The sequence below is a fragment of the Rhinoraja longicauda genome, chromosome 8, assembly GCF_053455715.1.
Source record: "Rhinoraja longicauda isolate Sanriku21f chromosome 8, sRhiLon1.1, whole genome shotgun sequence".
Lineage (NCBI taxonomy): Eukaryota > Metazoa > Chordata > Chondrichthyes > Rajiformes > Arhynchobatidae > Rhinoraja > Rhinoraja longicauda.
Genome location: NC_135960.1, coordinates 62,058,584 through 62,073,465, shown reverse-complemented (window position 1 = coordinate 62,073,465; position 14,882 = coordinate 62,058,584). Strand labels below are relative to the sequence as shown.

The 14,882-nt window shown below is 43.8% G+C and overlaps 1 protein-coding gene across 3 annotated transcripts in view; it reads right to left on the bottom strand.

Annotated features, from left to right (window-relative positions):
• The window catches only part of myo1b (myosin IB), a 263,983-nt gene that overhangs the window by 87,724 nt on the left and 161,377 nt on the right, over positions 1-14,882 (bottom strand). For all 3 annotated transcript variants that reach the window (XM_078404126.1, XM_078404124.1, XM_078404125.1), the window contains exon 9: positions 11,191-11,294. In XM_078404126.1, coding sequence (XP_078260252.1) covers positions 11,191-11,294 — 104 coding nt within the window. The remainder of the gene's footprint in view (positions 1-11,190; positions 11,295-14,882) is intronic.

Sequence of the window (14,882 nt, the reverse complement as noted above, 5' to 3'; positions counted from 1 at the left end):
AAACAGTCTTTCCAGGTGAGGCAGAGGTTCACCTGCATCTCCTCCAACCTCATCTATTGTATCCGCTGTTCCAGATGTCAACTTCTCTACATCGGCGAGACCAAGCGCAGGCTCGGCGATCGTTTTGCTGAACACCTCCGCTCAGTTCGTCTCAACCAACCTGATCTCCCGATGGCTCAGCACTTCAACTCCCCCTCCCATTCCCAATCTGACCTTTCTGTCCTGGGCCTCTTCCATTGCCAGAGTGAGGCTTAGCGCAAATTGGAGGAACAGCACCTCATATTTTGCTTGGGTCGTTTACACACCAGCGGTTTGAACATTGACTTCTCCTACTTCAGGTAGTCCCTGCTTCCCCTCTCTATCCCCTCCCCCTTCCCAGTTCTCCTACTAGTCTTCTAGTCTCTGACTACATCCTATCTTTGTCCCACCCCCTCCCCTGACATCAGTCTGAAGAAGGGTCTCGACCCGAAACGTCACCCATTCCTTTTCTCCTGAGACGCTGCCTGACCTGCTGAGTTACTCCAGCATTTTGTGTCTACCTTCGATTTGAACCAGCATCTACACTTATTTTCCTACACAGCAAGGTGTTAACGTTGGAGGGATTTATCTCCTCTGTTCACTGGCTGTTAGATCTGAGAGCACAGCTGAGTGTAAGTTGTATGGGGACTTCAATAAGTTTGTAGTTCATCTATCCTGCAATAAAAGCCAACATACTATTTGTCGTCCTTTCCTCTTGGTACATCTGCTTCTAATTTTCAGTTTCTTATGTGATCTATTTCAACAACAACAATTAAAAGAGACTTCCTTAATTTATGTATTGTTCTGATTTTCTTATCACAAACTCGTCGTTGCTCTCACCCTCCGTTACTAACATTGAGCTCCAACAAAATTCCTACAGTTTCCATAACCATTCACCGAATCAATGCGGTTTAGCATGTTTTGTTACTGGCAAAGAGTTGTGGTGTTCAACAAGTTGGTGTTGTCTGTCACCCATCTCTCCAAAGATGAGTTCATTCTCAAAACCTGTATAATCCAATATAAAGAAGCAAACAAAAATAACCCCAGTAAAAACTGTAAACAAGCTAAAATTAATTCAGCCAACAAGTCCCCAGAGAACATATTATATGTGGTTGAACTTTGCATAGAGTCCATCTTATTGGAGTTTATTTCTGGTTAGGCAACACTTGTTGACTTTTAGTCACATGTTTGACCATTGCGTGCAAAGGAAAGTCACTTGACATGGGAAGTCACATTTATATTGAGTAACAATTCTTCATTAAAACAAAGTTTGAAGGGTAACAAGAAGAGTTAAGAGTCTCACATTAAGCAGTATTTTGTTTTTCTATTCACAAACTTGGTATAGCTGCACCCGTCAATACTAACATTGTGCCTGGATACAGATTCCTGCAGTTTCCATAACATTTCCCCCAAATAAATGAAACATTAACCAATAGCATATATTGCTAAAGGTAGAAAAAACATGGTGTTCAAACATCCACATGTTACATCAGACTGAAATCTCAGGGCATTGCACAATAGGCAGGGCTATGAGGCAAAAGAACAGGGATCAGGACTATTGGAATGTTTGTCAAAGGGCCACACCAGCTATGATCACATCAGGCATCATGACTTTCTTGTGTGCTGAATGATTTATGAATTCCTAGAATTTTTTTAAGGAATTTAGTTGGCAGAGAAAAAAAAATTGAGTTTGGTTTAGAGATAGAGCGCAGAAACAGGCCCTTCAGCCCAACGAGTTTGCACCGACGAGCAATCCCTGTACATTAACACTACCCTACACACACCAGGGACAATTTTATATTTATACCAAGCCAATTAACCTACAAACCTGTATGTCTTTGGAAAGCGAAGATCTTGGAGAAAACCCTACACAAGTCACGGGGAGAGCGTACTAACTCCGTACAGACAGCACCCGTAGTCAGGATCGAACTCCTGGTGCCGTAAGGCAGTACCTCTACTGCTACGCCACTGGCCCAATATTACTGTAAATCTTATTAATTAAACCTTGTGTTCATTTAAAAAATAGACCAATTAGAATACTAATAGAATGGAGAGTTAGAACCTTTCTACCAGTTTACAGTATGCATTAAGCAGTACTTCTGTTGGAAGCTCCTATTACCTTTAGAAGAGGATTTGATGGAGAATAAATATCAGTGTTATTAGGTATATTTTAAAGAGTCAATTCTATGATCTATGTTTGAACTTGAATGGTGATAGCACCAGCAACTGTGCCTTGCAATGTGAGAATTGGGAGCGCCAACTGCTTTTTCCTCGTGGGTCTTCAACACAAGTGTTTATTTTACAAGCAGTCTTTTATGCGGTCGTAAATTAGATGGTGTAAAGCATTCTGTCTGGAAGGAAAAGAGCGCGATTAGGGAAGTTTTGCAGGAAAAATAGCAGAGATTGGAGGAGGAACTGACAACACTCTCGCTATCATATCATATCATATCATATATATACAGCCGGAAACAGGCCTTTTCGGCCCACCAAGTCCGTGCCGCCCAGCGATCCCCGTACATTAACACTATCCTACACCCATTAGGGACAATTTTTACATTTACCCAGCCAATTAACCTACAAACCTGTACGTCTTTGGAGTGTGGGAGGAAACCGAAGATCTCGGAGAAAACCCACGCAGGTCACGGGGAGAACGTACAAACTCCTTACAGTGCAGCACCCGTAGTCAGGATCGAACCTGAGTCTCCGGCGCTGCATTCGCTGTAAAGCAGCAACTCTACCGCTGCGCTACCGTGCTATCCATTTTACAGAACTCGACTTCAAGGACTGTAGCTGAGCTTGTGTTGAGAGGGTATAATCAATGTGCTACCTGAGGAAAGCCATGTCAATGGACTTGGATCCATCTGGATGCATCTCATATGTGCATGGCAACTACTCTGCCCAACACAAGCGGAAATTGAAGAGGGTTGTGGACGCAGTCCAGTTGATCACACAACCCCCTCCCCACCCCCCACCCCCCACCCCTTCACGCAGCCAGCAAGGACCACTTACATCCCGGTCATTTTCTGTTTCTACCCTCTCCCTTTGGGCAGAAGATACAAAAGCTTGACAGCATGTAGCATCTGATTGAAGAACAGCTTCTTCCCCACTGTTATCAGATTCTTGAACACACCTCTCATGTGCTGGGAAGGTATTTATTCACAAAATGCTGGAGTAACTCAGCAGGTCAGGCAGCATCTCAGGAGAGAAGGAATGGGTGACGTTTCGGGTCGAGATCCATCTTCAGATTCTGAAGATGGCTCTCAACTAGAAACGTCACCCATCCCTTCTCTCCTGAGATGCTGCCTGATCTGCTGAGTTACCCCAGCACTTTGTGAATAAATACCTTTGATATGTCCCAGCATCTGCAGTTATTTTCTTACATCTCGTGTGCTGGGGATGACTTCACAATCTTCCAACCTACCTAGTTATGGCACTTGCATTTTTTAAATCTGCGCTTCCTCTGCAGCTGTAACACGAGATTGTTCACCCTGGATTTTGCACTACCTCATCTACTCATGCATCGTATGATTTGTATTCATTCATTAGTATCAAGTAAAAAAATTGCTGCAAGTACAAATTTCATTGTTCCGTTGCTAGTACATAGGTCAATTAAACACTCTTGGCAATTCAGATTAGATAAGAAACAACAAAGGGATTAATGGAATAAAAATTAATTGGTAGGCACGAGCTAATTTCAGCAATGTGAACATAGGTCTGTCCAGGGCAGATAAGAGTCAAAGACTGGTGTGTACAAAAGAGTAATGGGCCAACCTTTAAAAGGGAAAGTGCACATGCACATCTGTGCAAAGGGCAAACAGATGGCAACCAAAGCCAGACCCTCCTAATGGCTGATGCTGGAGTAACTCAGCATTTCTAGAGAGAAGGAATGGGCGATGTTTCGGGTCGCGACCCTACTTCAGTGCTCCCTCCCCTAAATGGCTACAGGTTAGACAGCAGGATGAGGCAAGAAAAGGGGATGAACATGAAATGGACCGAAAAGTGAAAAACTTCTAGAAATGATTCTAAAAAATACCATTAGATGGCTACCACAAAGAGGAAAGCAAATAACTTCTAAAGGATTATAATAAAATGCATTGGGTGCGGGGCCGAATACAGACCAAAGTGGACGTCAGTATTTTTTGTTGTTGTTTATTTACTTATGAAATATAGACATCACTGGACTTATTGACCTGCATTTAGTTTAGAGATATAGTGCAGAAACGGGCCCTTCGGCCAACCAGGTTCACACCGACCAGCGATCCCCACACATTAACATTACCCTACACACACTCGGGACAATTTACACTTATTACAAGCCATTTAACCTACATACCTATACATCTTTGGAATGTGCGAGGAAACCGAAGATCTCGGGGAGAACGTACAAACTCCGTACAGACAGCACCTGTGGTCGGGATCGAACCCGGGTCTCCAGCGCTGCAAGCACTGTAAGGCAGCAACTCTACCGCTGCACCACCGTGCCGCCCCCTTATTGATCATTTATTGACCATTATCAATGCCTCTGAACTGAGGCCGTTAAGAGTCAACCATACTGGGGTCAAAACATAACACTGGGTAGGAACCCAGATGGACATAAGTGAAGCTGATGGTTTTTAACAACAAACCCTTAATATTACTGAGACTAGTTTTTATGTTGTTTCACTATTTGAGTTTATATTCTGCGATCACTACTTTCACTTCACACGATCAATCAGAAGCAACTTTAATCCAATTTATTTTTCTTTAGCCTCCAGAGTAATTACAAGTGTTAGCAGATGGGCTGAGTTAACTATTGCCATTACATTTCCAGCCCTATATACACGGGAAGGAAGATGAGGTCTTGTTTAAAACATTATTGCCTGTCGCTCTGAGCTAGAGATTTAAACGCTAATTTTACCAAACTGACAACTAACATGGCTGGAACAAGCAAGGTCCTCTATTTGATGATCTAAAATCTGTTTTTGCTATCATGTTGTGTTTTCCCTGAATAATCAGGACAGACATCTTAAAAATGTCCATGCCTTTATCAGTAAAAACAAGAGCAGGTCTAAACCAGTTCAATCTGCTTACATCACCTGCTGGTGCATGATCACACAACACAACATCTGCAAAGTAGTGCAATTGAAAAAGACTTGTTCGTCACAAACACCCATCTTAAGAATGTAATGGGTTAATTATTGTTGTTTGTACCATTGTATTCAGGGGGTGATCAGAATGCAGCTACAAAGCACTTGTAGAAATTGACACCAACAACAGGTTGCAGGAATGATTTAAGTTTGAGGCATTTAACTGCTGGTGAAGCCTGATGGCCTTCTGTTCACTGTTTCAGGTCCGAGCTACTTCATGCCCTCCAGCTCCACAGAATTCTTCCCAAAATGGCTCTGGCCCACTCACGATTATCTCATCCTGTTTAATCAGAAACCTTAGGTAAAGCTATAGAAAGAAACTGGATTTCCCCACTCCGTCAATGCATTGATTTTACCGTGCAAGTTGGACAGAGGACTCCACCTAAATTTAATTGGAATTTCCCTTTTTCATCCACACAGAAAAAGTGCCTTGGTCACAAATCTTAATCATGGCAATGTGCAGGTTTTATATCTTTTCTACCTTTTATCTCACATTCTGTAAATCTCAAGGAGAGAGAGAGAGAGAGAGAGAGAGAGAGAGAGAGAGAGAGAGAGAGAGAGAGAGAGAGAGAGAGAGAGAGAGAGAGAGAGGAGAGGGAGAGGGAGAGGGAGGGAGGGAGAGGGAGAGGGAGGGAGAGGGAGAGGGAAGGGGGAGGGAGGGAGAGGGAGAGGGAGAGGGAGAGGAGAGGGAGGGAGAGGGAGAGAGGGAGAGAGAGAGAGAGAGAGAGAGAGAGAGAGAGAGAGAGAGAGAGAGAGAGAGAGAGAGAGAGAGAGAGAGAGAGAGAGAGAGAGAGAGAGAGAGAGAGAGAGAGAGAGAGAGAGAGAGAGAGAGAGAGAGAGAGAGAGAGAGAGAGAGAGAGAGAGAGAGAGAGAGAGAGAGAGAGAACACCATTCTCTGTTCTCCGCTCTCCCATCACGCAGAAGATACAAAAGCTTGACAGCATTTTTCTTCCCCACTGTTATCAGATTCTTCAAAACACCTCTCGTGTGCTGGGTGACTTCACAATCTTCCAACCTACCTAGTTATGGCACTTGCATTTTTTTAATCTCCACTTCCTCTGCAGTTGTAACACGAGATTCTGCACCCTGGTTTTTGCACTACCTGATCGACTCATGTATCCTATGATTTGTATTCATTCATTTGTGTCAAGTAAATAAATTGCTGCAAGTACGAATTTCATTGTTCCGTTGCTTAGTACATAGGACAATTAAACACTCTTGGCAATTCAGATTAGATAAGAAGCAACAAGAGATCAATGGAATAAAAATTAATTGGTAGGCGTGAGCTAATTTCAGCAATGTGAACATAGGTCTGCCAGGGCAGATAAGAGTCAAAGACTGGTGTGTACAACAGAGTAATGGGCCAACCTTTAAAAAGAAAACTGCACATGCACATCTGTGCAAAGGGCAAAACAGATGGCAACCAAAGCCAGACCCTCCTGATGGCTGATCGACACAAAATGCTGGAGTAACTCAGCGGGACAGGCAGCATCTCTGGAGAGAAGGAATGGCGATGTTTCGGGTCAAGACCCTTTTTCAGACTGTTCCCCCTCCTAAATGGCTACAGTTTGACAGAAGGACGAGGCAAGAAAGAGGATAAACATGAAATGTATCGAAAAGTGAAAAACATTTCACACCCCGCTTTTCGCCTCATCCTAGCAATGGCTTGTTTCCTTTATCATCGTTGCTTTTTTGCATTTCTATCATTCATTTGTTCTATATGTCTCGGCATGATCGTCTATATCTCTCGTTTCTCTTTCCCGCGACTTTCAGTCTGAAGAAGGGTCCTGGACCCCGAAACATCACCCATTCCTTCTCTCCAGAGATGCTGCCTGTCCCGCTGAGTTACTCCAGCATTTTGTGTCTATCTTCAGTGAAAAATGTAACAAGATTATAAAAAATACTAATGGATGGCTACCACAAAGGGGAAAGCAAATAACTTCTAAAGGATTACAATGAATGCATTGGATGCGGGTCTGAACATAGACTAAAGTGGGCGTCAGTATTTTTCATAGTTGGTTATTTATTTATGAAATATAGACATCACTGCACCTATTGGACCAGCATTTCGTTTAGAGATACAGCGCGGAAACAGGCCCTTTTGGCCCACTGAGTCCATGCTGACCAGTGATCCCCAGACATTAACATTATCCTATACACACTAGGGACAATTTACACATACACCCAGCCAATTAACCCACAAACCTGTATGTCTTTGGAGTGTGGGAGGAAACCGAAGATCTTGGAGTGAAATGCACATGGTAACGGAGAGAACATACAAACGCTGTACAAACAACATCCGTACTCAGGATCAAACCCGGGACTCCAACGCCTGCAAGCACTATAAGACAGCAACTGTACTCTGCCGCTACCATGCCACCCTCTTATTAACCATTTATTGACCATTATCAATGCCTCTGAACTGAGGACCGTTAAGAGTCAAGCATACTGGTGGATCTAAGGTCACGTACAGACAACACTGGGTAGGAACCCAGATGGACATAGTGAAGCCGATGGTTTTTAACAATAATCCTTTAATATTACTGAGACTAGTTTTTATTTTGTTTCACTATTTGAGTTTAAATTTACAAGCTGTCATGGTGGGATTTAAATCTTGTCTTGGGGTCAGATGTCCTGGCCCATGGGTGTTAGTGCGATAACTTAACCACCACAACAAAGTTTGTTGGATACGGATAAGATACAAACTGGAGGCAGAAGAAAGATTAAAGTGAATAAGACACACAATCCAAATGAGAAGTATCCTAGATTGCTTTAGGAGGTCAGCATCAGTCTTGTGTAGGAAGGAACTGCAGATGCTGGTTTAAACCGAAGGTAGACACAAAATGCTGGAGTAACTCAGCGGGACAGGCAGCATCTCTGGAGAGAAGGAATCGGTGACGTTTCGGGTCGAGACCCTTCTCAGACTGATCTACTGACAACAGGCAGCACCAGCTACACAGATGAAGATTGTCCTACAGTTTTCTGGGACAGACGGTCCACACTTGTGGGCAGCCAGTTGCTGAGTCCATGGAAGAGAGCAATGACAGGTAGGGGGACAGACTGGACACCTGGAGAAGCAGGTATGGGCTCACTCTGGCAGCAAGTCCAGTGGGCAGTAGCTGGGAGGAGAGGGTAGTTGCGGTGGGCAGGGTTAAAGAGTCAAGAAGGAAAGGAAGTTACAAGAAACTGTGAGATAGGGGGAAGGGAGAGGAGGCTCATCGGGAGGGTAAATTAAGGAGGCTGGAGATAGACAAAAGACAATAGGTGCAGGAGGAGGCCATTCGGCCCTTCGAGCAGCACCGCCATTCAATGTGATCATGGCTGATCATTGTCAATCAGTACCCGTTCCTGCCTTCTCCCCATACCCCATGACTCCGCTATCCTTAAGAGCTCTATCTAGCTCTCTCTTGAATGCATTCAGAGAATTGGCCTCCACTGCCTTCTGAGGCAGAGAATTCCACAGATTCACACTCTCTGACTGAAAAAGTTTTTCCTCATCTCAGTTCTAAATGGCCTACCCCTTATTCTTAAACTGTGGCCTCTGGTTCTGGACTCCCCCAACATTGGGAACATGTTTCCTGCCTCTAACGTGTCCAACCCCTTAATAATCTTATGCGTTTCGATAAGATCTCCTCTCAGACAGGAAGCGAGTAGTTTAGTTGAGTTTATTTTGATGTATACTGAGGTACAGTGAAAACTGTTGTTGTGGGCTAACCAGTCAGCAGAAAGAGTGAGGGACGGAGGGAGACTGAGGGCAAAGGGTAGTGATGAAGGGAGTGGATCCAGGTAGGGATGCAGAGGAAGGAAAGTGGGCACACCCATCTGTGTGTGTGTGTGTTGTGTGTGTGGTGTGTGTGTGTGTGTGTGTGTGTGTGTGTGTGTGTGTGTGTGTGTGTGTGTGTGTGTGTGTGTGTGTGTGTGTGTGTTTGTGCGTGCGAGTGTCTCTGTGAGCATGCGTGCATTTGTGTCTGTGGAGTGTGTGTGCGCGTCAGTGTGTCCTGTGCGTGGCTTTGTGTGCGTGTGCTTGTGCATACGTATGTGCATGCAATAGGTTTGTGCAGCAGGGCCTGATGCCCAGTCATCTTGAAGATCCTCGCCACTGGGCCGAAACCTTACTCTATTCATTCCATGTGACGGCTGGCATGTTAAAAACTATCCCATGTTAAAAGCAATCATGCACCAGAATCTTCCATCCCTCAGGACTGAAATAGAGGCAAGTCGTTCTAGACTCTGAGGGACTGCCTAAGTGGAGGGATAGAAGAAGGTGGTGGTACAGATTCATGAGTGGCCTCCAATATGGATCAACATGGAGATGAACAAAAAGGATGAAGGGTGGAAGCAATAAAACAGGTTGCACAGACTTGCCGCTCCAGATGGTCGACTGTGATATTCTATGATCATTACTTTCACTTCACACGATCAATCAGAAGCAACTTTAATCCAATTTATTTTTCTTTTAGCCTCCAGAGTAATTACAAGTGTTAGCAGATGGGCTGAGTTAACTATTGCCATTACATTTCCAGCCCTATATACACGGGAAGGAAGATGAGGTCTTGTTTAAAACATTATTGCCTGTCGCTCTGAGCTAGAGATTTAAATGCTAATTTTACCAAACTGACAACTAACATGGCTGGAACAAGCAAGGTCCTCTATGTGATGATCTAAAATCTGTTTTTTGCTATCATGTTGTGTTTTCCCTGAATAATCAGGACAGACATCTTAAAAATGTCCATGCCTTTATCAGTAAAAACAAGAGCAGGTCTAAACCAGTTCAATCTGCTTACATCACCTGCTGGTGCATGATCACACAACACAACATCTGCAAAGTAGTGCAATTGAAAAAGACTTGTTCGTCACAAACACCCATCTTAAGAATGTAATGGGTTAATTATTGTTGTTTGTACCATTGTATTCAGGGGGTGATCAGAATGCAGCTACAAAGCACTTGTAGAAATTGACACCAACAACAGGTTGCAGGAATGATTTAAGTTTGAGGCATTTAACTGCTGGTGAAGCCTGATGGCCTTCTGTTCACTGTTTCAGGTCCCAGCTACTTCATGCCCTCCAGCTCCACAGAATTCTGGCCCACTCAGGATTATCTCAATCTGTTTAATCAGAAACCTTAGGTAAAGCTATAGAAAGAAACTGGATTTCCCCACTCCGTCAACGCATTGAATTTACCGTGCAAGTTGGACAGAGGACTCCACCTAAATTTAATTGGAATCTCCCTTTCTCATCCACACAGAAAAAGTGTGTTGGTCAGAAACGTAATCATGGCAATGTGCAGGTTTTACATCTTTTCCACTTTTTATTTCACATTCTGTAAATCTCAAAAACGATGAGAGACAGACAGAGAGAGAGAGAGAGAGAGAGAGAGAGAGAGAGAGAGAGAGAGCGCAGGAGGGGGGGAGAGAGAGAGAGAGCGAGAGAGCGCAGGAGGGGGGGAGAGAGAGAGAGAGAGAGCTTGCAGGAGGGGGAGAGAGACAGCAGGAGGGAGAGGGGGAGTAGGACAGGGAAGGAGATGGAGAGGGGGAGGGGTAAGTGAGAGGGGGAGGGGGAGATGGAGAGGGAGAGATGGAAAGGGATTGGGGACAGGCCGAGAGGGCGAGGGAGAGAGGCAGGTTAGAGATTGAGAGACAGGGGGGGGGGGGAGAATGAGTGCAAGACCAATTGTGGGATTTTATAAAATCAAGCTAAATTTTAAAATCAATTGGCTTTGTGGATTATGAAATTAAAAAGAAGAGATCTGAAAAAGCAAGACAATAAAGTTTGAGCGAAACAGTAACCGGGGTTGTAGAAAGTGGCCAGATTCATCGAATTATTATTTTTAATGACATAGGAGAATATACATACACTCAGGTGAATATCATTCGAATATATCTAAAAAATAGATGGTTCCTGAGTTTGTCCCCACAACTCATCTGAAGGTTTCAGTGAGACTGTGGGATGGCACTGCACATAATCCCAATGGAATCATCATGTAATAAAGTCACAATGTTTCAACCAAAGGAAACCATGGAATTTAACCCCATCATTCACATCTTACCTTTACTGTTCTGAAGTTAACAGCATCATCTAACCCATTTACTTCTGCCGATTCCGGGCCAAGGTAATTGTAACTGTTGACATCCCTCTCAAGTTTCAATTGTTCTGCAAGTGAAAAGTTAAAATGTTATAACTTCTTTAAGATTCCAATGCTTCAAAGCATTCCTGTCGTTGAATGGTCCTTCATTAGTTATGTGGTCATTGCACAGACCAAACCAGCTCCTGACAATGTCACAATCTTAAGAAGCGAGAATTACTCATTTGGGTGAAGAGTGAATAATCTCTACTTAAAGAGATCTGATGCCCGCCCCCAAGATATCTCTCAATATCTACTACACGGTAAGGTGTAGCTGTGATGATGTACAGTCTGAAGAAGGGTCTCGACCCGAAACGTCACCCATTCCTTCTCTCCTGAGATGCTGCCTGACCTGCTGAGTTACTCCAGCATTTTGTGAATAAATACCTTCGATTTGTACCAGCATCTGCAGTTATTTTCTTACACTACAATATTTGGTTGTACCTTCTGACATCACATCAGCTCCACATTGTACAGGTTGAGGATCAGATCCTTCATTTAAATCATTTACATTCAGATCTTAAACTATTTTGTTGCTGCAGATGGCACTGTTTACATTTGAGCAGGGCCCCTCCCTGAAACCTTCCAATTCCAACCACAGCCCCATGTAACAAATAAAGCCCCAAATCACGGGGCTTGGGTCGGTCCGCTGCGGACCTTTCACCGTCCGGCGTGGCCTGGAACGTGGCAACTCCAACAGCCTGACCACGGGAGAAGACAGCAGAGGAAGAGAAAAGACATTCTGGCCTTCCATCACAGTGAGGAGGTGACTGGAGGAGACTCACTGTGATGGATGTTTCTTTTTGTTTGGTGTTGGTTTATGATTGTGTGTGTAATTGCTTATTTTTATTGCTCTTATTGTTGGACTGTGGGTAATTTTTCATTTCACTGCGCATTTATGTGTATGTGACAAATAAAATTGACTCACAAAATGCTGGAGTAACTCAGCAGGTCAGGCAGCATCTCGGGAGAGAAGAAATTCCTTCTCTCCTGAGATGCTGCCTGACCTGCTGAGTTACTCCAGCATTTTGTGAATAAATACCTTCGATTTGTACCAGCATCTGCAGTTATCTTCTTATAAATAAAATTGACTATTGACTATTGAAATACCTAGACAATGCACTCATGACCCAATTCAGTGTCCAATGTAGATGTTCTACCTATTTTGAAACCTCCCCATTTTTCAGAAATTAATCAGGATATTAATTGCGATTCTTCACCCATTTCATCATCCATGTCCAAGGTCTTTCAAAACATTGGATACACATGGCTCAATTTTACATGTGCTTAATATACTTCTGTTTACTTACAGAAATATTTTCTGCCATTTCGTATTGAACGTGCTTGCAAGAACCGTTATCATTCGTAAATTCATCGAATTTGCAATACGCTTTACGGATTGAAATCATCGATGCGAATTAGGAACAGTAAATAGTCATTGCACTGCTCCCTGGGGAAAGCACCAACTGCTGTCCACTGCCTCAAAACTCAACAGAAATTGCATTATCTTTTGGCACTTACTCATTTGTCCTGAATCTCCACTTGACAATTTGTCGTGAAACCTGTTTTTTTAAAAAAAATTACTTTCGAGGGTGTTGTAAAATCCAACTGCAAGGCGGATCAGGCAAGAATTCCCTTGAACTAATGCTTATTGTGGTTCACTGGGGTGTTATTATGGAATACTCAGGTTTATTCTGATAATCAATTCATCCCGTACGGTATTTGCGGCGCAGAATTGAATCTCTTAGCCTGAACATCGCCGACCATATCGTTTAACCAAGATTAAAGGTTCCATTAAAGCTGGGCATGCCCTTTCTTACATTCTCGCCAAATATGGCTTCACTTGGTCTTGTCTCCTATACAATTTGCCCCTCTCACCTAAAGCTATACACATTGACATTTCCGCCCTGGGAATAAGGTTCTGCAAGTCTACACTAAATCAATAGTCAAAAGTCAACTATTGATTTAGTGTAGACTGTCAGAACCTTATTCCCAGGGTGGAAATGTCAATGTGTATAGCTTTAGGTGAGAGGGGCAAATTTTATAGGAGACAAGACCAAGTGGACCCGTTGGACCCAAACCTCTTGTGCATTGGTGCAACACCCTCTCCTCCCCCCCATCCCTCCTCCCTCCCCTCCCCTCCCCTTCCCCTCCCCTCCCCCTCCCCTCCCCCTCTTCCCTCCCCCCCCCCACTCCACCCCCCTCAACCCCCCTTATCCTCCTCCCTCCCTCCCCCCCCTCCCTCCCTTCCCCCTCCCTCCCTATGAGTTAGATTTAAACTTTAAAATGTGAATTACTTAAAATATATAACACCGATTTCAATGAAACTTCTTCCATTAGCACCAAAGGGATGACAGTGGGTAAGGTGGGCCTAAAATTGTCGCGCTTATATTAAATTAAATTAAAATTGTTCCGTTTTGGCTGTAGCGCAGGAACAAACAAACAAACAAACAAACAAACAAGAGTTTTAGTATATGGATACGCATTGAAGGTTTTTCTTAAGAGTGGTGGGAGGATTGTGCTGATGGAGGTCGATATGATAATGGCATTTAAGAAGCTCTTAGGTACATGTCACATGGATATGCATGGAATGGAGGGATAGCGATCATGCCCAGGCAGAGGAGATTAGTTTAACCTGACACAGGCATTGTGGATGAAATGGCCTGTTCCTGTGTGTACTGTTCAAACGTCTAGTCCACTTGTAAACGCAAAAAAACAATAGACGCAGGATATCTAAAACATCATCAGAAAATACTGGAAATACCTAGTTCTGATCCAAATTCTGATCAAAAATCACCCACTCATTTTCACCCCTGGAGTTGCCATTTGACCTGCTAAATATTTAAATATTTCCTGCTAAAATGTTTCACATACCCACACTGTGAATTTATCAAATAAAAACTTGCATTCACAAAATGCTGGAGTAACTCAGCAGGTCAGGCAGCATCTCGGGAGAAGGAATGGGTGACGTTTCAGGTCGAGACCCTTCTTCATACTGATGTCAGGGGGGCGGGACAAAGGAAGGATATAGGTGGAGACAGGAAGACTGTGGGAGATCTGGGAAGGAGGAGGGGAAGGGAGGGACAGAGGAACTATCTAAAGTTGGAGAAGTGGATGTTCATACCACTGGGCTGCAAACTGCCCAGGCGAAATATGAGGTGCTGTTCCTCCAATTTCCAGTGGGCCTCACTATGGCACTGGAGGAGGCCCACGACAGAAAGGTCAGACTGGGAATGGGAGGGAGAGTTGAAGTGCTTGGCCACCGGGAGATCAGTTTGGTTAATGCGGACCGAGCGCAGGTGTTCAGCGAAGCGATCGCCGAGCCTGCGCTTGGTTTCGCCGATGTAAATAAGTTGACATCTAGTGCAGCGGATACAATAGATGAGGTTGGAGGAGGTGCAGGTGAACCTTTGTCTCACCTGGAAAGACTGTTTGGGTCCTTGGATGGAGTTGAGGGGGGAGCCTTTCCCTTTTCTTTTAGGGTGTCTCTCACTGTTTTATGGCCAACAAAATCTTTTTTAACATCCAACCTCAGCAGTTCATTGAATATAGTAATTTATTTCCAATAGTGCAATTAATTGAAATCACCCCACTTGACTCAGGCAAATCTCAATAAC